This window comes from Aquarana catesbeiana, linkage group LG02, assembly GCF_042186555.1.
Source record: "Aquarana catesbeiana isolate 2022-GZ linkage group LG02, ASM4218655v1, whole genome shotgun sequence".
Lineage (NCBI taxonomy): Eukaryota > Metazoa > Chordata > Amphibia > Anura > Ranidae > Aquarana > Aquarana catesbeiana.
In genome coordinates, this window is record NC_133325.1 from 764,967,958 (window position 1) to 764,993,645 (window position 25,688).

At 42.7% G+C, this 25,688-nt stretch overlaps 1 protein-coding gene across 1 annotated transcript in view; it reads left to right on the plus strand.

Moving 5' to 3' along the window:
- The window catches only part of LOC141129299 (bromodomain and WD repeat-containing protein 1-like), a 189,139-nt gene extending 163,841 nt beyond the window's left edge, over positions 1–25,298 (plus strand). Inside the window, exons 35-40 of the mRNA XM_073617246.1 lie at positions 1,253–1,369; positions 5,717–5,869; positions 11,270–11,433; positions 12,163–12,413; positions 13,973–14,053; positions 19,438–25,298. Of these exons, the coding sequence (XP_073473347.1) occupies positions 1,253–1,369; positions 5,717–5,869; positions 11,270–11,433; positions 12,163–12,413; positions 13,973–14,053; positions 19,438–20,759 (2,088 nt within the window). The 3' untranslated portion in view covers positions 20,760–25,298. The remainder of the gene's footprint in view (positions 1–1,252; positions 1,370–5,716; positions 5,870–11,269; positions 11,434–12,162; positions 12,414–13,972; positions 14,054–19,437) is intronic.
- Positions 25,299–25,688: the final 390 nt, after the last annotated feature.

Here is a 25,688-nt window from a genome sequence, read left to right on the forward strand (position 1 = left end):
TTCCGTAGAGCTATTCAATAATGTGGGCAGGTCTACCCTGCAGCTGTCTCTACAGTTTGTAAATACAGTAATACCTCGGATTGCGAGTAACGCGGTTAACTAGCGTTTCGCAATACAAGCTGATATTTATTTTGAATCTTGACTCGGTTTGCAAGTGTTGTCTCACAAGACGAGCAGGATTCAATGGGGAAACTATGGGAAAACTCGCTTTGATATGCGAGTGCTTTGGATTCCAAGCATTCTCCTGGAATGGATTATGTGCATAATCCAAGGTTCCACTGTATGCCCAAAATTTACATTGGATGCCTGAAGGCATCCATGTGCATTGATTTGATCAAAGATTGTATGGCTCAGAGTAGTGGGAAACAAAGTCTTACTTTGGAAGTTTGCAGTCGGGGTGTCCAAGCTGAGGTGTCCTCCCACACACCAATAGACAAACGGTCATCGAGTAAAAGAGGCAGCCGGCAACTCCATATCATCAAGCATATTTATTTTCAAGCCTCCACAGTGAGTACAGTCAGCAGCAGACTAGTTTAGGCGATAAGCCTTGTTCACAGCACTCATGCATGTGCATTGAGCGTCACGTCCAGCCTTGCAGTTGTAAATACTGCCGTGTACTTGACTGGAAAGGCCGAGATTTTTTTTTTTTTTATCTCAGCCTTTCCTGCCTAGGGGGAGAGATGTGGGGTCTTATAGACCCTACACCTCTCCATAAAGAGGACCTGTCATGCCCTATTCCTATTGCAAGGGATGTTTACATTCCTTGTAATGGGAATAAAAGTGATCAAAACAAAATAATTTAAAGGGAAAGTGTTTAAAAAAATAAAAAAAATTTTTAAGTGCCCCTGTCCCCGCGTGCTCGCATGAAGTGAACGCATAGTACGGCGTGACCACGTGTAGATGGTGTTCAAACCACACATGTGAGGTAGATGCGTTAGCTAGAGCAAGAGCAATAATTCTAGCGCCAGACCACCTATAACTCTAAACTGGTAACCTGTAAAAATGTATAACGTGTAAGGGTTCTGAGTAATTTTCTAGCAAAAAAATGATTTTTACATGTAGGAGAGGAATGCCAGAATAGGCCCGGTATGGAAGTGGTTAAATAAACAGGAGATTTCACTACCATTGTATTTTTTTTTAATTATTATTTTCTCTAAACTGGAAACCTATTAAACATTTTTGTTCCTTTATTGTCACATATTACAAATTTTGCATTTGATTACTGCCCATTATAATGTAAATTTTTTTGCAGCAGAGATTAAAAACCGTGAATAGCTGGAAGAGGTGCTGCATGGACCTGGTTGAATTCATTATAGTATGTGAAGATTCTGAACCATTCAGACAGCCTGTAGACCTGGAGCGGTACCCTGTAAGTGTGAGCAGGTGCTTTTTATAAGCAAGCTTGTATATGTAAATTATAAAATAATTGGGGCCTATTATTTTGGTAGGATTGGACAGGAGTATCAGTTATCCCATTGTTAGATTGCTGCTTCAGGAATGCTGTAGAAACACTGGGAATGTCGTTTTTACAGTTTCTGACATCTGTTTATCGTTGCGCATCATAGAATATGTCCTCTTACTGGGGACAGCAGATGCACTTTTCCACAGTCAAACGTAAACTTACACATGAAGCCTTGACCTCCGCAAGGCTCAAAGTGTAGTTTGAGACCATGCAGAACACTAACCTAAATTTTTTTTTTTTTTTTTTTTCCATTTAGAGTCAGAGGAAGTCTGTAATCTTTGGGTTGGACTGCTGCCTACAGAGGAATTGGACACTGGCAAGCACACAAACTGTAGCTGGCCCAGGTTAACCGCTTCAGAGTTTACTATTGTTCTAGGAGGATGAACATCTTTTACCTCTGCTGTGATGCTCATGGAGTGAAGCCTGTCCATCTTTGAAGTGTTCCGTGGATGGAGCTATGATGCGCTTGTGGGCAGGCACCCGGCATTTCAATTTATCCCTGCAGGGAGGATGGGAGCAGTGTTCCCTTTGATTTGGCAACGAACTGGAGTTTCACTGCCTGCCCTCTTCTCAGGTTCACCACACAGATGTCTATCGAACGCACTTAGGTCTTTTGGATCAAGATTTCACTGTCTCCGTTCCTGTGGCAGAACAGCTCCAGAGTTTTTACTCCAATCTGTTCACGGTTTCCCATTTCAAAACTCTGAATATCATCATTTGAGTCCTGAAATTCTTCTACCCAATTTATCATCACCTCCTTTCACACGGGAGACCTTCTGTAGACATCAAAAGATGCTTACATGTCCATATGTTTATAGCACACCGATTATTATGCTTAGCTTTGGAGTCCTAAAACTACCGGTTCATGGCCCTGCTCTTCAGCCTCCAGTCTGAACCTCTGGTTTTTCACCAAGGTGTTGGCAACAGTACTAGCCTTACTGCTCTCTCACGGCATCCTTATTGTAGGATACTTACAAATCCTCCTGTTGAGGAAACCGCGCAGGCTCTGTTGGACGTAGCTTTGATTGTCCAGACTTTACCACAGTTTGGATGGATCTTAACCCTTCAGCAGTCCTCTCAGACTCGTCATGTGGAGTTTCTGAGTCTAGTCCTGGATACAGCTCAGGGCAAAGTGTTGCTTCCACAAGAGAACTGTTTGGTTAAAGAGCTGTCTGACTGTTTTTGCATGAGAGTCCCTGGCTTGATTGTAATCTCCTTTTGAAGCTGTTTCTTATACCCACTTTTACTCTGACCTCCGCAGCGCAACATTCTGTGGGAAAATTCAGTCTCTAGACGAACCTATTTGTTTGTATTGGCCCAAGTTATCTTTGGATTGGTGGCTCAGAATTCAGGTCCTGGAGTCATGATATGCCTTGCTTGCTTCCTACCTATTTTATAAGGTTCTTTGTGATGAATGGCACTCTGTGGGCTAGGTATGCACCTTATTTATGTAGGGGACTTGGTCGTTGGCGTAATCTCGTGTCCTTACGGCATCCTGGAGCTTTGGGAAATTTTGCTGTCCCTGCACTGTTGGACCATCCTGCTTGGAGGATCATCTGATTCAGGTAGACATGGCACGTACATCAATCTTCCTAGAAGAACCAGAAGTCTTGCTGTGCAAGTGAGGTAGATGGGATCCTTTCCTGTGCAGACTTTTGTTCCAGTCTTGTCAGCAGTGTGTAATCTAGGTGTAGACCATTGGCAGGCAGTTTTCCACAGCCGGCAGCCCCTGGACCTGGGTTCAGAAACAAACTGGAGAGGTTTGCCTCCGGGTACAGGGGTCCTCCTGGGATTGCAGTAGTGCTGTTGGTGGTCTATGTAGTTCCTCAAACTTGTTCTTTGTTTGCTTCATAAGGTCAAGATGGAGGGCTTTCCATTGCTCTGGACTGGCAACTGCTTTGTGGCAACTGCTAGATCATCCGCATCCCTCCATCTCAGTGGCTGTTCCAGGGGAATCTGAGTCGGTGATTCCTATGATGCGCAAAGCAAAGACGTTTACTTCAGCAAGGTCTATCATTAGACATGTATCGACATACAGGGGGTCTCACATATAGTTTCTCCCATCTGTTCCCTTGTGACTTAGGGAATCTGGTCCTCTGTCTTTCAGAATCCAATGATTGAACCCATTAGACACACCTCTACAGCCTTATCCTACAAAGAATCCTTTCTGGATTTGCATAGGGACAAGGTGGTGTTGCGGCCCAGGACTACCTAATTACCTAAGGTAATTTCTGCCTTCAACTTAAATCAGTAAAATGTTCGTCCATCTTTCTCTGTCCAGAACTAGTTCACCAAAAAGAAATTTCCCTCCATTGTCTGCATGTTTTAGGGCTACTTCATTAATTCCATGAATGCTTCCTTGGCTTTTCAGCATCAGGAAATAGCTTCTCAAAATTGTACAGCTCCGACCTGGTGTTCTGTTCACATGTTCTCCAAGTTATACCAGGTGAATGTTTCTGCCCATGCCAACTTCAGACGTATTGCCTTTCAGGCTGCTTTTTGATCTGCAGACTGCCCCCAGTCTTTTTTTTGTTACTGGCCAGTTAGCATTTGTTGCCCATTACACAGTTAAATAGCTTTTGGTAATTCTAGAGATTAGGCTTTGTGTTCCTTTCAAAGGGGGAAAAAATATTCAGTTTTTGTACTCAACACTGCTGATAACATCTTTTCCTGGAGTTCATTGAGGGGCACATGTCCCCTCAATCTGTGCTTATGATCATGCTCTTGGTTGTCTTTGCTATAAAACCATGACCAGTGTTCAATCCTCCTGTAGGCAGCAGTATAACCCGAAGGATAAAGACTGTGTCCCTAAATGCAGTCCAAGAAAAGGATTTTATCCTGGGTGCAGAAATCCTATTTTTGTGTTTGTTTTGGGTAAAAATGTGCAAGAATATGAACTTGACTCTTTTGAGGTGTTTTGTTGTGCCCTTGTTTTAACCACTTGCCAACCGGCTCCTGTACATACACGTCAGCAGTTTAAAGATGGATATCTCAGTAACGGCAGCAGCTGCTGCCACAACCGGGGTATGCATCTTTTGGGTCGGCGATCCTGTTTACGATGATGGTGGTCTCTGCGGCGTATTCGCAGCGAGATCACCGTTGGCAGCGGGAGAGGGGCCCTTCACCACTTACCGGAGCCAGCGGCGATCGGGACCTGTCCGTGGCTGGGTATGGAGACGAGTAAGGGGAAGATAGCCCCCACCCGTCTCCATACTATAGCAGGGCGGAAGCGACGTCAAAACATCACTTCCGCCCATACATCTTAAAGGGCCATTTTTCTGTTGTCATTTTTTTAAATAAGTTTTTTTTTTTTTTTTTTTTTTATTGCATTTAAGTCCAAATATGAGATCTGAGGACTTTTTAACCACAGATTTTATATTTAAGAGGACCTGTCATGCTTTTTTTCTATTACAAGGGATGTTTACATTTCTTGTAATAGGAATAAAAGTGACCCATTTTTTTTTTTTTTTTAAAAACAGTGAAAAAATAAATAAAATCAAGTAAAATAAATAAGAAAAAATGTTTTTTCACAGCGCCCCGCCCCGACGAGCTCGCGCGCAGAAGCGAATGCATACGTGAGTAGCGCACGCATACGAAAACGGTAGTCAAACCACACATGTGAGGTATCGCCGCAATTGTTAGAGCGAGAGCAATAATTCTAGCCCTAGACCTCCTCTAACTCAAAACATGCAACCTGTAGAATTTTTTTAAATGTCGTTTATGGAGATTTTTAAGGGTAAAAGTTTGACGCCATTCCACGAGCGGGCGCAATTTTAAAGCGTGACATGTTGGGTATCAATTTACTCGGCATAACATTATCTTTCACTATCTTTTCAATATAAAAAAGAATGGGCTAACTTTACTTTTGTCTTATTTTTTTTTATTCAAGAAAGTGAATTTTTTCCAAAAAAAGTGCGCTTGTAAGACCGCTGCACAAATACGGTGTTACAAAAAGTATTGCAATGACCGCCATTTTATTCTCTAGGGTGTTAGAAAAAAAAATGTATAATGTTTGGGGTTCTAAGTAATTTTCTAGCAAAAAAACTTGTTTTTAACTCGTAAACACCGAGTCTGATTAAGAGGCCTGGTCTTTAAGTGGTTAATGACTTGTGTCGCTGGAACAGGAAATAAAGGGAAATTTCCCTCAACAGACACATGCTACAGTTATAACCTGAATTAGTCGCTAATGCTTCCTCATGCTTTACAGAACCCCAAAAAAAAATTGCTGAAGAACAATGTGCTTTCTGTCTGTAGGATTACTATGATGTGGTAAAGACCCCTATGGATTTTGGGACCATTAAAGAGAAACTGGCAGCCGGGAATTACAACAGTCCATTGGAGTTATGTAAAGACATGAGATTGGTCTTCTGCAATGCCAGGTTGTACACACCCAACAAGCGCTCTAGGGTGAGAGCTGCAGATTTAAAATATTTATTTGCCTTCCACAAGCTTTTTATTGTGTTTTTAATAACTTTTTACTTTGTTTGATGTGCTTTGAGCAAATCAAGGTTTCCAGTTTTGCTAGACAACCTTTTAGGTTGGCTTCACATAAGCTACAGTTGCACAGATTTTACCTTAAAGAATAATTCCATTCACCAGCAATGTTATACATGGTTACATTGGTCCAGCTTGGACCATTTCTGTCTGATCAATCCCAATCACTGAAGTAGACTTTGCTACTTTAGTGATCTCTGCTTTTAGGTTCCATACTGAACGGCCAGCCTGATGCATTGTGAACACCCCAGAGATTGGCTGCTCTGCGCGGGTGCCATTCAGACATTGAGTAGCATTCTCTGAATTAGTGCAAAGCCTTCTCTGGTTGAATGAGATCAAAAGAGCAAAAAGCCACTGCCCCATGTCTCCACCCCGTCCAGTCAGAGAACCCTTTGCAGTTCAGAAAATGCAAAAACTTCTCTGAATGGCCGCCCTTCAATATTCAAATGGCTGTAGAGCAACCCCTCAGGACAGGACCCAGAAGCAAGTGAAGATCACCTGAGTAGTGGTGTTTTCAGTGATTTCAAGCTTCCAGGGGCATCAGCCAGGTGTAGTTACGTTGGTCTAAGCTGGACCAGTGCAACTACATAGAACATGACGATGCCTGGAATTCTTCATGTAATCTGTTTCAGCTTACCAATCATTAGATGTAGTGACTGCATTCATTTCCTTTTTTTTTTTTTTTCTTTTTTTAGGCTTTTTTTTTTCCCCCACTGTTTTCACCTGGTGATATGGCCAGTAACACCACCTGTATTAGAACGCCCCCACTCTGGATCAGTCAGCACAGGGAGCACCTTTGGTCAGCAGCATTGTCAGTCTGGGAAAGAAACAAGGGGGGGCGGGGGGAGGCACCTCTAAGTGTAGTATTAAAACAGTATAATTTATTGCACAAGATTAAAAACACTTACAAGATATAAGTAGGAGTAATGCTCATCATAAGTATGTGGTCCTGGCTGTTCTACTGCGTCCCAAAGGTTCCTTGCACGATCCGAGTAGCTGGGAAAGGTTCAGGTTCTATGCTGCACAACATCACACCAGAACCTTTCCCAGCTACCCGGATCATGCGAGAAGCCTCCCACTTATATCTTGTAAGTGTTTTCAATCTTGTGCAATAAATTATGCTGTTTTAATACTACACTTAGAGGCGCCCCCCCCCCCCCCTTTGTTTCTTTTATATTTTTTGCAGAGTTGCTGGACACACAGAGGATGGCTGCCTCCTTTTTAAATCACCCCTTTACCGTGGTTCAACTTTGTTTTTACCTAAAGGCTGACTAATCAAATGTACATTATTACAAACTAAGGGCATTGCCTCCTGGAGCACCAGATACCCAGTTTGCCTCCACTTGTCAGTCTGGGAAGAGGGGGTAGAGGTAGACTACTATCAAATTTTAATTAAATCTAAACAAATTTAAGCCAAACTCTAGCTAATACTTTGTAATCCGTTGCAGAGAACAAAACTGATCATTGTAGGCAGGGTCGCCATCAGGAGGTTACATGTACTAGGTCCGAGTGTCTGCCGGGGCCCGGTGACAACCAGGAAGTGTGCAGGAGAGAGGAGCCGGAGGAGATATAGTGCAGGTCTGCAGGAGAGACGCGGCCGTAGGCTAAGCATTGTAAGCTGGCAGGGCTGGTACTCGGGAGATGGTATGAGGGAAGGACTTAACAGCCCTTCAGTTGCCCATTGGCTGAGGCAGCAGGAGGCGGCTGCTCCGCCTCCTGCTGCCTCCTTAGCCAATAGGTACACAGTGTGCACTGTCCATCACTGAAGAGCCTCGTGCTTCCTGTGTTGGTGGGAGGGACAGAATTCCTCTGTAAAGAAGCTGCTGCAGAGATCGAGGTAAGTGAAAAGAAAACAAGTGTTTCCCTGAAGCTGCTAGAAGGCATGTACAGTGCACAGCCTGTGCTCCCCTATCATCAATCACTGTATTGCCAGACCTGTTGCTGTCCTTTTAGCAGAGTGAAAGTAACATTACACATGTGCAGCATAGGTTTCAGCTTATGTCACCATGTTAAAAGGACAGCAATATGGGTAGCATTACAGTGATTATTAGTCCAGGTTTAACTAAACTAGCCATGCAGATTGCTTTTCAGGCCCCTTTCACATGAGTGGTCCGATCGGGTCCTCCTGTCCGTTTTTTAGGCAACCTGATCGGACCGCCCATTGTTCTCTATGGATCGGCAGATTTAAATGGAAATTTGTCCGTTTACACCCGCCTGCCTCTAATCTTCACTGGCTAAAAGAAAAGATTGAAGGGCCCCCATTCCCCTCCATCTGGCCAGATCAGAGGGCAATTGGGTGTAAACGGACAACATGAGCAGACACAGGACTGTCAGTTTCCCACTCAGCTCAGCAAGGGATCTACGGACAGATCCCCTGCTGAGAAAAACTGGATCGGCCCCTGTGAAGATTGCAGCTAGAATGCAGATAAGAACGGCCATAGATGGTTTGAATTCTGTTTAGCAGAGACTGGCTGAGATTCAAACTATGTATGGACAGGCTGAATGTACTCAAGTTAATCGATGGATCAACTTTAGTATGACCAGCCTGTCAGATTTTACATGCAATTATCGCTAGCAGCTCTTGTAGCCACTAGCAATAATTACTGTGTTCTCCTGGCAGGGGCGGTTTTCCCACCCCCCACTGGGAGAATACAATGGCTCCATGGCAGGGATTCCCCCATCAACACTATCTGTGTTAATAGGGGAATCAAGCTATTTTTTTTCCTGCAACCCGTGGGACACAGATGGGGACAAACAATCATAATTTGGCCAAAATCGGGGAAAAAAAGTGCTTGCTTTAGATATACTTTAGTATGATACATAACTAGAACATCTAACAGGGTTATGTCATTGCAGGAGATTTCCCCTCACTTTCTGTCTTGATGTCACCAGAAGAGGAAGTGAGGGAATCTCCCTGTGGGAATATAGCCAGCAATTGTTTATATATGTTTTTATATATATATATATATATATATATATATATAATTTTTTTTTTTTTTTTTTTCTCAATATAATTTGGACATTATAAGTCAACAATTGCAAGCTATTTCCCCACAGTGAAATTCCCCCACTTCCTGTTCTGGTGAAACTAAGACAGGAAGTGAGGGGTAATCTCATGCATTGATATAACCCTATTAGATGTTCTAGTTGTGTATAAAAAGTATATATAAAGCAAGCACTTTTTTTTTCCATTTTGGCTAAATTATGGAAGAGTTAAAACTACATTCTTTTTTTTTTTTAATATCTGTGTCCCATTGTGAGGTCACATAGGCGCAACAGGTAGTGAGAGAGAAATACCCTTGGAGACAGTTGCCACCAGAACTAGAGTCCCGGGATGGAGGAGGAGGACGACATGGGATGGAGGAGATGGGACTGGAGGAGTATGTGGGATGAAGGAGATGGGACTGGAGGAGGAGGATGTGAGATGAAGGAGAATGGACTGGAGGAGGAGGAGGAGGATGTGGGGTGAAGGAGATGGGACTGGAGGAGGAGGATGTGAGATGAAGGAGAATGGACTGGAGGAGGATGTGGGGTGAAGGAGATGGGACTGGAGGAGGAGGATGCGGGATGAATGAGATGGGACTGGAGGAGGAGGATCTGGGATGAAGGAGATGGGACTGGAGGAGGATGTGGGATGAAGGAGATGGGACTGGAGGAGGAGGATCTGGGATGAAGGAGATGGGACTGGAGGAGGATGTGGGATGAAGGAGCAGGGACTGGAGGAGGATGTGGGGTGAAGGAGATGGGACTGGAGGAGGATGTGGGATGAAGGAGATGGGACTGGAGGAGGAGGAGGATATGGGACTGGAGGAGAAGGACATGGGATCAGGGAGATGAGACTGAAAGAGGGGGACATGGGATGGGAACGGTGGAACTGCCAGTGGGCGGGCCCTGGGGAATGTTGATGGTCAGGGGTGGGGAGGGGCCAGGCCTAAAACTGTGTAAGGGGCCCCAAAATTTCTGATGGTGGCCCTGATTGTAGGCACCCCTGTCCATGGTAAATGGTTTGTCTCATCCCTGTAACTGTAAGAGGGCCTGTTCTTTTTTTAAAAACAGCAGACTTACTGGCTGGATCACCAGGTGAAAATAAGAAAAAAAGAGCCAACAAATGGAGCCATAACATCTAAGAATTGATAAACTGTAATATGTTTGCTTTTGGTTTTAATACTGCTTGAACATACCACAACGCTCAGCACAGTTGGTGCAGTGCAGCTAACCCCAACACACATAAGTGCAAGTGGTGTTTTGTTTACACATAAAAGGTAAAGTTCACCTTCGGGGAAAAAAAAAATCAATCCACATATTTTTGCAGGGAAAAAAAATGTAAATTAATTTTTTTCCCCAGGAGCCTGCAAAGCCATTCGTCCACGAACAGTGGATCGCAAGTGCAATGTCAGGCTCCTGCAGACACATTCTCCAGCTTTCTTGCCTGTACCTCTGTGCAGGCTTTCTGTTAGGAAGCTGGAGGAAGTGAGACCGTGTGCGGCACGGTTTCAGTATGGTATATATTTAATTATATGTGGAAACACATATATAATGTGGGCAGTAGTAGAAATAGTTACAACATAAAAAGGATAGATATATTTTTGAGTACAGCACTGATTGCGCTGAGGTTTTTTGTTCCATAAGCTGGAGGAAGTGTCAATGAACTATGAGGGCGCTTCTCAGTGCATGTATAGTTCATTGAGAACCACAAGCCATCAGCCACAGTAGAAGTTGGGACTTGTAGTTTCCTTCATTCACAGATCTCTGTGAATAAATGACATGGCTGTGGGAACAGAGCCCAGTACAACTACACCGATTTTGAATGACAGAGGTGGAGAGAAACCCCTGCCTGCTGTCAGGGGGGTTAAGGGCAATCAGAGGGTAAGGGGGGAGATGCTGGAACATGTTACTCCCATGTTTAGGGTGTAACATGTTTCAAAGGGTGAACTTGCCCCCCCTTTTCTTTTTCTTTTTTTTTTTTTATCTGATTTTTGTCAGTACTTTCTTTGTATTTACAATCCAGCCGCATTTTTTAGTAGGCCTACTTTGAACATATTTGCAGACCTTATATAATACAGACCTTTATCTGTAGCCTGTAGCAGGGCAATATGCAGAGATGAGAACGGTAGCCTCTGCAGGATACTCAACTATATACAAACTATACAAGTATACTATTTATATTTCTTGCCAGCAATTAAAGTATAGTTGGGTGATCAGGTTATTTCCTAGTGTCTATGGATGCTTTTGCAGTTGTATTGCATGATTGAAGAGTCGTCCTCTCTGACCCTATGCTTTAAAATTATCTGAATATGTTCTATTTTCATTTAGATCTACAGTATGGTATTAAGGCTTTCTGCACTTGTAGAAGAGAAGTTGAAGGTTATTTTGTCAGATTATAAAAATGCTCAAAGGTCCAAAAGCAAGTCTGGAGAATCAGGCAACATGAAGAGAGCTGGAGCCAAGGAAGGGAAAAATACCAGAAATTCCCTCAGGTAAGTTGTGGTTTTCTGGGTACCTAATGGGGTTATTTACTAAAACTGGAACGTGCAAAATCTGATGCAGCTCTGCATAGAAACCAATCGGCTTCCATTGTTTTTTTTATTTTTATTTTTTTTCTCCAAAGCCTAATCGAACAGTTAAAAGCTGATTGGATACCATGCAGAGCTGCACCAGATTTTTGCACTCCAGTTTTAGTAAACCAACCCCAAACTATCCCTAAATTTCAAATGATCCTATTAAGCTTCCCCTACTTACACCCCTTAACCCGCTGGATTTATTATTTAAACTCCAGCCAAACCCTAAAAAATGTCCACACATACAGCACTGCTCTGCCCCACCTCGCTCTCTCTCCTCATTGGCTCACTGGCTTTGATTGACAGCAGCCAATGGCTCCCATTGCTGTGTGAGCCAATGAGGAGAGAGAGACCTGGGAGAGCCACTGCTCTTATGCACATCGCTGGATTGAGATGGGACTGCCATTTGTACTCAATACAAATGATTCTCGGAAAGCCAAAATGCATTAACATTTAAAATATTCCCTTAGCTGAGGGAAGATTGTCATTTGTATACTTCAGTCTGGAGCCACTACTGTGGCTGAAAATTCACAAAACATATTTTTGCATTCAGTTTATGCATTCAGTATTTGCTTAGGGCAGTGAGTTTGTGAGAAATGCTTGTCAGAGTACTCCTTTTTCAGCATTAAGCATTTAATTGTTTTGCAGTGACGTCTACCAAAAAAATGTCAGACAAAGAAGAACATCTCCAAGTCAGAGAATGAATGGCTCCCTGCAAAAAACTTCATTGCGACCTACCTCAAGCGGAACACCACCTACTACCACCCAGACCAGCATAGGTAGTTCCTCTGTTAGACGCACGCGTGGACAATCACCTGACAGTGCCTCGGGACCTTCTGCTAAATCTTACACAGTCAACAGAGTGAGACATAACGCAGCAAGCTGCTCTTCATCTTCAGGTGGGTATAGTAAATTGATCTTGTCACCTCCGCGGCAGTAATAAACTGCAGACACCCTGAAAGCTATGAAATACTGTCTTGTTTTGGTGGATTAAAAAGGCAAATGTTTGGGGTTTTTTTCCCTATGCCCCATGACTGCACAACTGGGACTATCAGCTAGGGACAGGAAATCGATTAATAGATTAAGGCAAGACCAATTCCTTCTAAGAGCAGGTACTGCCATGGGACCTCATGGTGGTGTTCATGTGATCTGTTTGTGGCAACCTTTTAGGTTGGTTCTTTCTTCCCCATAGCCGGTATAACTCAAGATGGAGGGAGCCTGCTAGCGTAACAGCCTGACTGAGACGTGGAACTGGGGATACAGGGAGTAGGGGATTCACCAGCCAGCTTCTAAGGGCCCTTTCACACTGGGGCAGTTTGCAGGCGCTATTGCGCTAATAATAGCGCCTGCAAACCGACCCGAAAGTGCCGCTGCTTTGTCGCTTTGTCACTGCTTTAGCGGTGCACTAGCAGAACGGTAAAAAAAAGTCCTGCTAGCAGCATCTTCGGAGCGGTGAAGGAGCGGCGTGTATACCGCTCCTTCACCGCTCCTGCCCATTGAAATCAGTGGGACAGCGCGGCTATACCGCCAGCAAAGCGCCTCTACAGATGCGCTTTGCAGTGGTTTTTAACCCTTTCTCGGGCGCTAGCAGGGGGTAAAACCGCCCTGCTAGCGGACGAATACCGACAGTAAAGCTCCGCTTACAATAGCGGTGCTTTACCCCCGCCCCAGTGTGAAAGGGCCCTAAGTGCAAGTTCCTGCAGGTGGCAGGCAATCCTTAGCCTTTCCAGCATGCTCCAAGTGCGACTTAATCACGGTCTCCTCTTTTGTGCACTAGGAGCCTATATAGTAATAGCTAATGCTGGGTGTGTCGAAGGGAGCAGAGTCAAGGAAACCAGGTTTCTGTGTCACATGGATAGTGGTTTTTATATTGATTTGGCTGGTTAGTGATAAATGGAGGTTAAATAGCAGCTCTTTGGTATGTAGACATGTGCTGTTCCTAATGTATTTATCTTTATTTACATTTTAATACATTCTGGTGAAACACTTGATTCAGCTGATCAGTGCTGGAAGAGCTGCTAGTCTTTGGATGTCAAACCAAGTCCTAGCAGCTACACCTCTACATTCCCATCAGCTATCTGTATCTATCTGCTCCAATGATCTCCCTTTGTTCATGGATTGCTCTGAAAACTCTGTTTTCATACCCAATGCCAAGAATATACTGCTAGGTTAACTGGCTTTCACACAAGTTGACTCTATTGCATGTATGTTTTGTAACTGCAGTAGAGACTTCAGAATGTTAGCTGCTTTTGGGACAGGGATTTTTATGAATAAGGTAGTGTGCTTTGTAAAGCACTGCAGAATTGGTTGAGGGTATATAAAGAGTAGAAATATTCTTTTCTTAGGTGTATATTGTGTACTCAATGGATTTAGCCACCTGGTACACTTAACCTATAATGTAAAATGATTTTAGTGTTGCTTTGTGTTAATAACATGTATTGTGTATATCCTTTTATAGAGAGTGACACAGACTCCTCTTCATCCTCTTCTACCTCTGCTTCAGCACATTCCTCCCGCACGTCATCTTCTAGCTCTGACGGTAAGTCCCATGACAAAACTGATTCCTTACATAAAAAGATAATGCAAAGGCAGAGCCACGAATGTGAGATACACCAATGTCTTTAATTCCAGCTGTGTTGGGTAGGTCTATTAGAAAAATATTCTGTTTATCTGAAAGAGTTGCAGCAACTCTTTCAGATAAAATTGATCTGGATGGGTTAGTGTGTTTATTCAACTTTACCAACTATGTAACTGAAATGTTTGCAGAAGTATTAAAAGTTTTGTGGTTTTAGATTACGGTTAACCATTTGAGTACCAGCCTGTAATACCCCTTCATTACCAGTTCATTTCAGTTTTCAGTGCTATGATAATTTCACAATTACTCCATCATGCAGCGCTGTACCCAAATTCGTTTTATACTATTATTTTGAGACAGGGCTTTCTTTTGGTGGTATTTAATAACTGCTATGTTTTTATTTTTTTACTATAAAAAGGGGAAAAAAAAGTTAAAGAAAAAATATTCTTTCTGTAAGTGTAAAAAATAAATGCCAGAATAGTACAAAAATCCCCAAAATGATCCTTTTTCTTCTGAAAGTAGACACTCCAAGGTGATCTCATTTTTTGCCACAATTTTTTGGAATTGAAGGAACATGCCAGTACTGAGAGATAGAGCTTGTTAACCATTTCCAGCCAAAAGGACATCATATGATGTGACATGATATCTGAAAGATGCCTGTTTAGGCGCTTGATTGCTTTTACAGGCGGCGGAAGGGGATGTTCCCCCCCCCCCCCCCCCCCGGTACCACCCTCCGGTGCTTCTGCTGGATCGCCATCGATGAGCCGGAGAATAAAATCGCCAGTGGGCGGCGTTTTACCCTAGAGCTGACTGCAAACCAGATGGTCCCTGGCCAGGTCTATGACCCTTGAAGGCCGAAAGTAACGTCATGACTTTGCTTCCAGCGCTGGTAGATGTAATTACTGCAGGGTTTTTCGCTGGAAAGCCAGAAATCTATTTTTTTTTTTTTTATCTCGGGCTTTCCAGCCCAGAGGAGATATCTTGGGACTTATAGAGATCTTGCTGTAGAGAGAACCTCTCATGCCCTATCCCTATTACAAGGGATGTTTACATTACCTGTAAAAATGAATAAAAGTGATCACAAAAAAAAGAAGTGTAAAAAAACAAATAAAATTTTAAAAAAATTTAAAGCGCTCCCATCCCCCCTGCTTGCACGCAGAAGCAAATGCATACATAGGTCACTCCCACGTATGTAAAGGGCGTTCAAACCACACGTGTGGTATTGCTGCGAACGTTGGAGCGAGAGCAATAATTCTAGTGCAAGATCTCCTCTGTAACTCTAAACTGCTAACCTGTAAAAAACATTAAAGTGTCGCCTATGGAGATTTTTAAATACCCAAGTTTGGGTTTCCACGAGTTTCCACGAGTGTGTACAATTTTAAAGCATGACATTCTAGGTATCTACTAACTCGGCATAAGATTGTTCACATTTTACAAAATAACCGGGCTAACTTTAGTGTGTTTTTGTTTGTTTTTTTAATTCATGAAGGTGTTTTTTTTTTTCCCCCCAAAAAAATCGTGTTTGAAAAATTCCTGCGCAAATACCGTGTGGCATAGAAAATTTCAGCGACTGCCATTTTATTCCCTAGGGTCTCTGCTAAATAAAATATATATATATAATGTTTGGAGGTTCTGAGTAATTTTCTAGCAAAAAAAAATTATGATTTTCACATGTAGGAGAGGAGTGCCAGAATTGGCCCGGTATGGAAGTGTTTAAAGGTGTACTAGATGCAAGCCTTGTACAGGTAATACAGAGAAAGAAGGCAGTGAAGAGGTTAATGTACTGGTCACATACAGTGGGAGGATGGAGCTGAAGGGATTAATGTTCAGATGGGCAGGGTATGGGAGGTGAGGGGTTAATATGCAGGTCACATAGAGACAGCATTATACCTACCAGTTGTAGGAGAGGAAGGGGGCAGAAAATGGTTTAAAAACTAAAATAATTATTCACTGCAACCAACAGAATGACTTAATGAAAGCTGCAGGCACTGATCCATTCATTCTGTGCTCATTGAGAAGCACTGAGCTCTCTCCTTTCCCTGTAGTAAAGGGAAGGGGAGAGATCTTTACAGTAAACAATACCACGTGATCTCTGTGATTGCCAATCACTGCGACCGCATGGTACCTAGTTGGGTTTCTGAGTACACAGCAATCACCTGGCGGATCGGCCACCCAAGGTCTGTTCATCCTGTGCCATGCACTGGGAAAATAAAGGGCCACCAAACCGTTGTTGATACACGCACAGTAGTAGGGAAAAAGCGGAGTGATTAAAGCCGAGCGCCAGCAAAAGGGGAAGCTCCATTTGTTTGCTTCCTCCTTTTCTGCTGCCACATTTGGCACCTTTCAAGGGGGGGGGTCAAAACCAGGTACCCGCTCCCACTTCCGGGTAAGATGGCCACAGTCGTTGTGCGGTGATCTACAAAACTTCCTACCCCTCCTCCTTCCTCCCCCTTGCTGCCTTCTCGGAGACACTCAGGTCCCAGAAGACAGCGAGACCGTTCAGAAAGCATGCGCAATAGGAAACGGCTGTGAAGCCCCAAGGCTTCACTTCCTGTTTCCCTTAAGTAAGAATGCCGGAGCGGATGGATGGATCGGCTTAGGGTGCCGACATCACGGGCTCCCTGGACAGGTAAGTGTTCTCATATTAAAAGTCAGCTACAGTATTTGTAGCTGCTGACTTAAAGTGGTGTTCCGGCCGAAATTATACTTTTTAAATAAAAATACCCCTATAATACACAAGCTTAAGTTAGTCTGTAAACTGAGGTCTGTTTTGTTAGTTTATAGCAGTAGTTTGTTATTTTGTAAACTTACAGCAGGCCGTGGCCATCTTAAGTGTGGGCATCTGAAGCCAGACTGTATTTCTTCCTGGATCTCATCCTTGCAGATCTCGCACATGCTCAGTGCAGCACAAGCAGTGTAATAGGTTTCAGGTCAGGTTGCCATAGCAACTGCAGTGTCAGAGGAAGTTGCCGCCCCTTCCCAGAAGGCATTGCAAACAGGAAATGATGCAATGGGCCACCGCTAGAGAGGAGGAAGTGAAAAATGAATACAGCAGATATACAGTAGGTGCTGAGAAAAAAACATTTTAAATATCCAATTCGTTTACAGTGCACAGTTTAGTGAGGGAGGCTGAAGAGTTGTAAAAGTGAGTGGAACTCCACTTTAATCCTTTCATGCCTAAGCCCATTTCTGACATTTGGTGTTTACAAGTTAAAATCCGTATTTTTTGCTAGAAAATTACTTAGAACCCCCAAACATTATATATACTTTTTTAGCAGAGAATCTAGAGAATAAAATAATGATTGTTGCAATATTTTATGTCACAGGGTATTTATGCAGCGGTGTTTTAAATGCAACTTTTTGCGAAAAGGGACACTTTCATGAATTTAAAAAAAACGAAACCGTAAAGTTAGCCCAATTTTTTTGTATAATGTGAAAGATGATACGCCGAGTAAATAGATACCAAACATGTCACACTTTATAATTGCACGCACTCGTGGAATGGCGACACACTATGGTACCTAAAAATCTCCATAGGCGACGCTTTAAATTTTTTTTACGGTTACCAGGTTAGAGTAAGAGGATGTCTAATGCTAGAATTGTTGCTCTCGCTCTGGCGATCCCTCACATGTGTGATTTGAACACTGTTTACATATGCAGGCGCAACTTCCGTATGCGTTTTCTTTGCTGTGCGAGCTCGCGGGGATGGGGGCGCTTTAAAACATTTTTTTTTTCTTATTTATTTTATTTATTTTTATATTATTAAATTGAGTTTAACAAAAAAAATGTGAGCACTTCTATTGCTGTCACAAGGAATGTAAACCTCCCTTGTGACAGTAATAGGTGGTGACAGGTCCTCTTTATGGAGGGATTGGGGGTCTAAAAGACCTCCAATCCCACCTTTGCACTTCAAAGTATTCAGATCGCCGAAAACAGCGATTCTGAATACTGTATATTTTTTTAAATCTGGCGCCATCGGCAGCCGAGTAAACCGGAAGCGACGTTGTGACGGCTCTTCCGTGTTTACATTCAGGATCATTCCTGTCTGTGGCTAGACGCCGGAAGTGGTGCATCGGGTCTCCCGGTGGGACGGGAGGCCCAGTCAGAGCGGCAGGAGGGGGGAAATGTCCCCTCCTCGTCCGGGATAACAATCAAGCGGCTTTTAGCCGCATTGGTTGTTATCCCTGGAAAGCCAATCGCCCACTCTAAAAAAAAAACGGTAATGGGATGATGCCTGCAGCTGCGGGCATCATCCCGGTATAACCCCCGAAAGCCCAGGCCGCATATCTGCGTACACTCAACAGGAAGGGGTTACATTTTTTTTGTTCCCCCAGACTGGAACTCCTCTTTATGCCCTCATTCTTATAATTCCTAAGCTGTTGGAAGTCTATTAATCTCAGATGGGTCTGCTTTCTTTTTACAACACTAGGACCAATCCATGTGAATATAGTAGGCAAATTTTCCCTCTTTGCAATCTTTGTGCAGTGACCTGCATCATTATCTACAGGACAAAAGCATTTGCAATCATGTTTGTAAGCTTGAGCTCTGCCATTGATGATCCTCTTCTCAAAATGTCTTGCTCCCAGGCAGTCATGATGACCACTTTGCTTCAGTTTTGTGTCATTGATCCAAAATACGTACATTAAGGACTTAACTTTTCTCTGACTTTCTTGATCTGCTTACTTGTTCCGGATCTGTGAGACAAAATATCCAGGGGGTCAGTATAAGAGAAACTAGTTTTTTTTTTTAGAATAGAATCCACAATATCTGCCCCTGCCTTTCTCACAGAACAGGTTTGATTTAAATAAAAATAAAAAAAGACTAATAGCAGCTCATATTTATCTTTTCAAACATTCCCCTAAAGTAAGGCCTCATTCACACGAGGCGGTTCCGCTGCCACGGAGTCCGCCTCGGTCCGCCAGCTCAGCGGGAGATCTCTCCATTGATCTCCGCTAAGCCGGCTGATGAAAGGTCTGTCTCTGCTCACTGAGCGGGGAGGGGCTTGTCGAGCGCCGCTGCTTCCTTTGGAGAGATCGGACGAAAACGGACAGCATGTCCGTTTTCATCAGATCTCACCCGATCCGCCAGGGACGGATGTGAACGTAGGGCCATCCGTCTGCTTTTAGCGGATCGGACCGGGTCGGATGTCATTGGACATTTCACCGCTGTCATCCGTCGCTCCGTCAACTAACATGGAGCGCCTGTTCAGGTCTGCCGACAAAACTGACAGGCGGACCTGAGCGGTCCGTTCATGTGAAAGGGGCCTTAGAGGTCTGTGTATGCATACTCTGCCCATGCCTCAGTTGTTTTGGTTGTTTGAGAAATATAACTTTCTTTTTTTGTTTTAGCATCTCAGGGCAATAACCAAAGGAGAACTGTATCTGTTAAAAGGAAAATTCCAAGCTATTCTGATGATTCAGACTCTGCATATGAGGGAAAAACTCATCATGGAACAAGAAAGAAAACTCTCCGCAAGAGCGCTGCCATGGCAGCTAATAAGATCAAGTGTATGACTGACGTGGAAGACAGTGCCTCCAATTCAGATAGTGACTGTAGCGCAAGCAAAAAAAGCAGAAAACTGCCAACCCGGACAGCTGCAGCAAGGGCCATGAAACTGCTCTTAGATGGCAGTGAGGAAGAGACTGCTTTAAGAAGTGAGAGCGATCAGGAGCGTGGAAGGAGGAGAGCCTCTAAGACCCCACCAAGGATGTGTTCAAAGCCCCCCCGAGTCCCACGGAAGTTAAACACTGACTCCAGCATCTACAGTTCAGATAACAGTATAAAATCCCCACCTCCAAAACATTCTGCAAGTAATGATTTGAACAGGGAAGGCCATCATATCAATGGTGGCAACCAAAGTAGGGATGAGATCTTGGACTCTCCATGCCCTCGCCTGGCCACCAATTCTCGTAGGTGCATTGTGGAATCTGACTCGGACTCAGACTCATCGTCCTCCCCAGAAAGTGTTGTGACAGTATTAAAGGAAGCCCAGAACAATCTCAGCCATAGACAACCACAAGAATGTAGGGTAGTCCTAACCAATGTTTGTTTAGCTGGGGCAAATGCATACTTACGGAGTCCCTGTCTAGACAGACCATTGCCCCGGACTGCACATCAACCTAGAAGCTCTGACAGTGATTCTGATTCAGCATTTGAAACTTTGGTCAGCAAAAAGCGAAAGAGTGACGCATCCTCGGTAACATCTCCTCCTGCTAGAAAAACAAAAGTATTAACCGACTCCGAGGACACATCCGATTCAGGAAGTGAATATAACAACTGTAAGTTCTCAAGCTCTGAAGAGAGTTCTTTACCTAAAAAGAACGGAGCCCAATTCTCTGATTCAGGGTCCTCTCTCTCAGACAACACAAGCGTTGTCAAACACAGAACGAACAAGAGTCCTTCAGTGAGACCCAAAGCAACTGATCAGAAGAGGAAACGGGCAAAGAGCAGCTGCGATGACGATTGGGAGCATCGGGACACCGGAAACCGCAGAAAAAAGTTAACTCGTAGCACTAAGATCCGTACACGGAACCAGGGCAAAAGGACCGTGCGATATGACGATGACGAGAATGCAGCTCAGAGTGACGAAAACTTGAATGGCAGGCAGAGTAGCGATACCTCTGTGAGGAGACTGACCCCCAGAGACAGGGCCAGGAAGTTCTTGCGATAACCAACACAGCAAAAAAAAATTACTGACTTTTCTAAATGTTGAAATTCAGGGAATATACTTCTATTTTTCTACAGAAAGAGAAACTATGAATGTGACTACAAACTGTACATGTTTGACTTGCACTTGTTATATTAAAGCATTATCAGCACAGATGCCAACATGTGCCTCGAGATGGGGCAGGGGACATCTGATTGCGCTAACTAATGGTGTTTTCCGAGGTTTTTAGAACCCGCAAGCTTAGTTTTTTTGCAGTGAGAGTCCATTACTTAGACCCTCATTTTATTGCTAGACTTCTCAGCCATTGATCTCTAATTTGCACAGTTTAAGTTTACAAGTGTTTTTTGGGCTTTGTTTTGTATTTTTTGTTTTTTATTATTCTTGAAAAATTAACAGGTGCAGAATACACAAATAGTTTAGCTCCATTTTCCTTAAAACTTGAAGATAACCTTTCTTCCCATAATACAGATCAGTGCCATTAATTTATTTCTAGTCTCAGAAAGCTAAATCTTCTTTCTGGAATAATTTTTCTTTTCTAGTGCACGTTTTCCCCTTCAGGATACTTTCTGTCATAACTCAGAGTATTACTTTACCATACCATGTTATGGTAAAGGCCAACATAACAAATCAAGGATAGATGAGGATAGTGTGCCATACCAAGTTATAATAAAGGGCAGCATGAGAAACAGGATGGAATAGAAGAGTGTACTGTACAATATTTTATTAAAGGGCACCATAACAAATTGAGGATAGATAAGGTTAGAAGAGTGCGCTGCTTATATGCTCTGCTGTTTTTTTTCCACTTTGTCTTGTTTAAAGCTAAATTCCAGGAAACCTCAAAATTTTCCCTTATGTGTTCATTTAGTCTAGAGTTTGGCAAAAGCAATTTAACTTGCTCGATTCTCTGTACCTCCATCACAACGCTCTCCCTTGCTCCGTCAGTGGACTGTCCCTCAGCATCGGCCTTTTGTCCCTGAATCATTCTTGATGGATGTCAGGACCTTAGACCACCGGAGCATTGGGGAGAAGAGGTTGTGGGGACCAGTGTAGCAGCACCGAAGAGCCATCAAGAGTGAAGAATCGGGCAAATAAATCTACTTTTCTATACCCCTGGATCTAAATTGAGCAGTTCACCTTTGCAGTGTGGGCGTGGGCTCCACTGCTAAGGAGGAAATTCAATTTTCTTGGAGTTTACCTTTAAGAGGAACTTGTCACAAATTTATAACCAGTGCAGGAACCCTCTGCTAGAAACTGCCACTTTGTCTACTTGCAAACCTGTGGACAGTCAGTTATGCGAATACTCTTTAAAAAAAACAAAAGAGCAACAAAAGAGCTTTAAAGTGACACTTTTTCCTGTAAATATTAAAAATGAATGATCCCCTTCAAATAAAACATATACATAGACTTTGTGGTGCAGGCAGCAAAAGAGGTGTGCATTCCTTTTTGTTTTACATTGGCGCTTTAATTGTTTTCGCAAAGAAGTTGCTTTAAAACAAGCTATTGCTGACCTTTGAAACTGCAGGCAGAAGTGGAGCAATTAATGACGTTCTGCTGCAGAACAACCTGAAGGTGTTCACTAGGGTTGGGGTCAGGGCTGTGTGCAGGCCATTCAAGTTCTTCCACACCAAATTCAAGGAAACATGTTTTTTTTATGGAGCAGCTATTGTGTACAGGGCGCAGTCATGCTGACACAGAAAAGGGTCTGTTCCAAAATGTTGCTACAAGGTTGGAAGTGCATAACTGTCTAAAATGTATGCAGCGTTAATGATACCCTTCACTGAATTGGGTAATACTGGAGGGGTTCCCATATGCTTTTGAACATATAATGGGGTGTAATGGTCAGGTGTCCGCATACCTTTGGCCTTTATAGTATACCTGTAAAGTAAATATAAAACATTTGTGTATGAAGAGCATGTTTTGTAGCTGTAAAGCTCTAGTAGTAACTGCTAGATGTTCACAGATTAGTGACAGGTATGCTTTAAAGTCATGATTTGAGTTTTTGGGTGCTGTTGTCTTCCCTCTGCCCCCCCATGCATTATTGTACCTGTTAAGTTTATAAAAAGCTCTCTACCATTCAGGTATAGCTGAAGGCACTTCTACGAATCACTCAGATAATAACTTTAAAAGAAAAAGGGCTGTGGGTATAATGTTTTATAATTTCACACGGTCCACCCATCTCCAGCCAAGACAGCCACAACAAATACATATCAAATGATTAGCGCTCAGTACTGGCAGCCTGGCAATGTTAGTTTATGTGGACCTTTCAGCACTTAAAACAAGTGAAATTGCAAAGCTGTACAATTGGGTTGATTTACTAAAACTGGAGAGTGCATAATCTGCTTCCATGTTTTTTGTTTTTGTTTTTGTTTTGTGTTTTTGTTTTTCAGGCTAGGTTCACACTGCTGCAGTGCGAATTTACCGCGATTTTACCGCGAATTTACCGCGATTTTACCGCGAATTTCAGGAGTTGGATATAGCTGCGATTGATAGTCTAGCCAATGGAATCATAATGTAAAAAAAAAAAGGGTCTTAACTTCCTGTGTACTTCCTGGTTTTTGTGGAGAGTAGTGTGGTGGAATTCGCACATATGTGAACCAATCAATGCGATTCAAGAACGATTTACATTGATGTCTATGGAGACTAAATTCGCAACCCAACGCAGTAAACTCGCACAGGACCTTTTTTTCACGCAGGTTATATTCGCAACGCGTCGATGTGAACGGCACTAATGTTAATCTATGTAATTTAAATGACTTGCGAATTTGAGCGATCGCAACGGCTCAAATTCGCAATAGAATTCGCAGCAGTGTGAACCTAGCCTCAAAGCCTAATTGAACAAGCTGAAGCTAAAAGCTGATTGGATACCATGCAGAGCTGCACTAGATTTTGCACACTCCCTATTTTAGTAAAGCAACCCTAAATTATCTATTAAGCCTCCCCTACTGAAACACTGTACCCACTAGATTTATTATTTTAACCTTTAAACCCTAAAAAAAAAAAAAAAAAAAATTAACAAAACCCTTAATCGTTGAATATAAATTTACCCCTAACCTGTTCTGTCAAACTAGATGACTTCTCCTGGCCTTGCTACTGTGTGAAGCGCTGTCCCAACAAATCCTTAGTGTATTTTTTGAAAGTATACAGCTTCCGTATATCCCATACAAGAGACACAAGAAGCATTTCTCGTTGTGGTTACCAAATGAATATCTGCTCTTTGAGGAAATCTTTGAACATGTTGAAAAATGGGATATGGTGTCTGAGAAGGTTTTCCTTTATCCAGGTCATGGTGTAGCTGGTAGTAGTTGGTCACGTTGAACTGGACTTGTTTTCTGTACTGTTGAAGGCTAAGAAAATTGTTTGGATAAGGAGAATAAAAAAGTCTTCACAATTGCAAAACAAGTACTGCTGAACACAACTAATGACTACTAGCTGTAATTGGATTGTTTCTTCACAGAGAAATTGAACTTTGAAGTGGGTGATAAAAACCTGTGTTGTGTAGATAAGGAGAAAATATTTTAAAGCTAGCTATGAGACTTTTCCAAAAAGCTCTTCATGTCCATGCAGATGAATTGAATGCAAAACACAGTTTGACACACGACTGTTTTTCGACTCTACATCCCATTCTCTAAACCCCCCTCAGTCAGGGGATGGAGCCTCCATTTCCTTGTCTTTATTTGCTAGTAAGGTCTCTTTGTGGACAACCTACAGCACTGGCTGAATAGCCTGGCTTTGTGGTAGAGGTAAAACACTTCCCTTATCCCTCCAACGTAACCTTTATCAAAAGCGTGGATTGTGGGACAACCATCAGTAGTATTGCTAATTATTACCTGAATAAGTCAACATATTTACTTATAGATCTTCCATTGTTTTCAACAAAATAAATTTGTGTTAAACCAACAGAAATTTGCGTTGGGTAATATATTTCCATCACACATGACAAAAACCTTTATTTTGTGGACTTCATGCTATTTTCAGTTTTACCTAAACAGATTTATTTAAAAAAAAAATGTAAAAAATATTCTGATTAATTTTAAAAGCCGGTAGTACAGTTTAAACTGTTTCTTTGTAAACAGGAATAAGCATGTAGTCTACACCATGCCATTGTCGCCCTTGTTTTAAAGGGCTGGTGTGTGTGAACCCTTCACCCAATTTAAAGGATCTTGTCACGAATGCTCCTGGGAAACCCTGGCTTCTCTTGTCTCTCAGAAGTGGTGACTCTGACCCCTGGCCTCAATATTGGACTGTATCGCCTCCAGTGCTGCGCTAATATGGCAGCAGCATCTAGACTGCTTCCGTTGGAAGTTTGATTGCTCATTGGAGTCCCTTTGCCACATGTTAAACTGAAAGGCATGCGTATACAGTGTTTTTTTTTTTTTTTTTTTTTTTTTTTAATTAACAGCCCTAAAAAATGTCAATTTGCACTGTTTGCTTTTTGGGTCACCTCAGTATGGATGTACACTGTGAATGGAGGTATTCTTAATGGCTATTTGATTCATATTGAAAAGTGTTTTCTGCTACAGATTAAAGTTATGTGCAATTTCAGGTGTTGTGTCTTATTTGTTTCCCCTTTATGTTGAACCCATGGCAGATAGTAAGAAAAACAAATGTATTTAGTTATTCAATAACACAGCAGACTTATTTCTGGGTTCCTTCTTCTAAAATGTATTATGTGCTTGCTTGTCCTGCAGATCTAAGGCGATGTAACCAGCTGCCTGAGCAATGACTAAAAAGATTCTAACCAGTCAGGTCCACAAACAAACCTTTTACAGTCTGTGTACCCACGTTAACAAGACACTGGTCACCGCCCACACCCATAACTGGCCTTCACAGTAAGGAGCACATGGAGGGCATATACATACATACAAGAAAAGGACAATTCCATAGCTCAACTCACCAACCAGTCTGCTGACCAACCAAAGCAGCAAAGGCGTC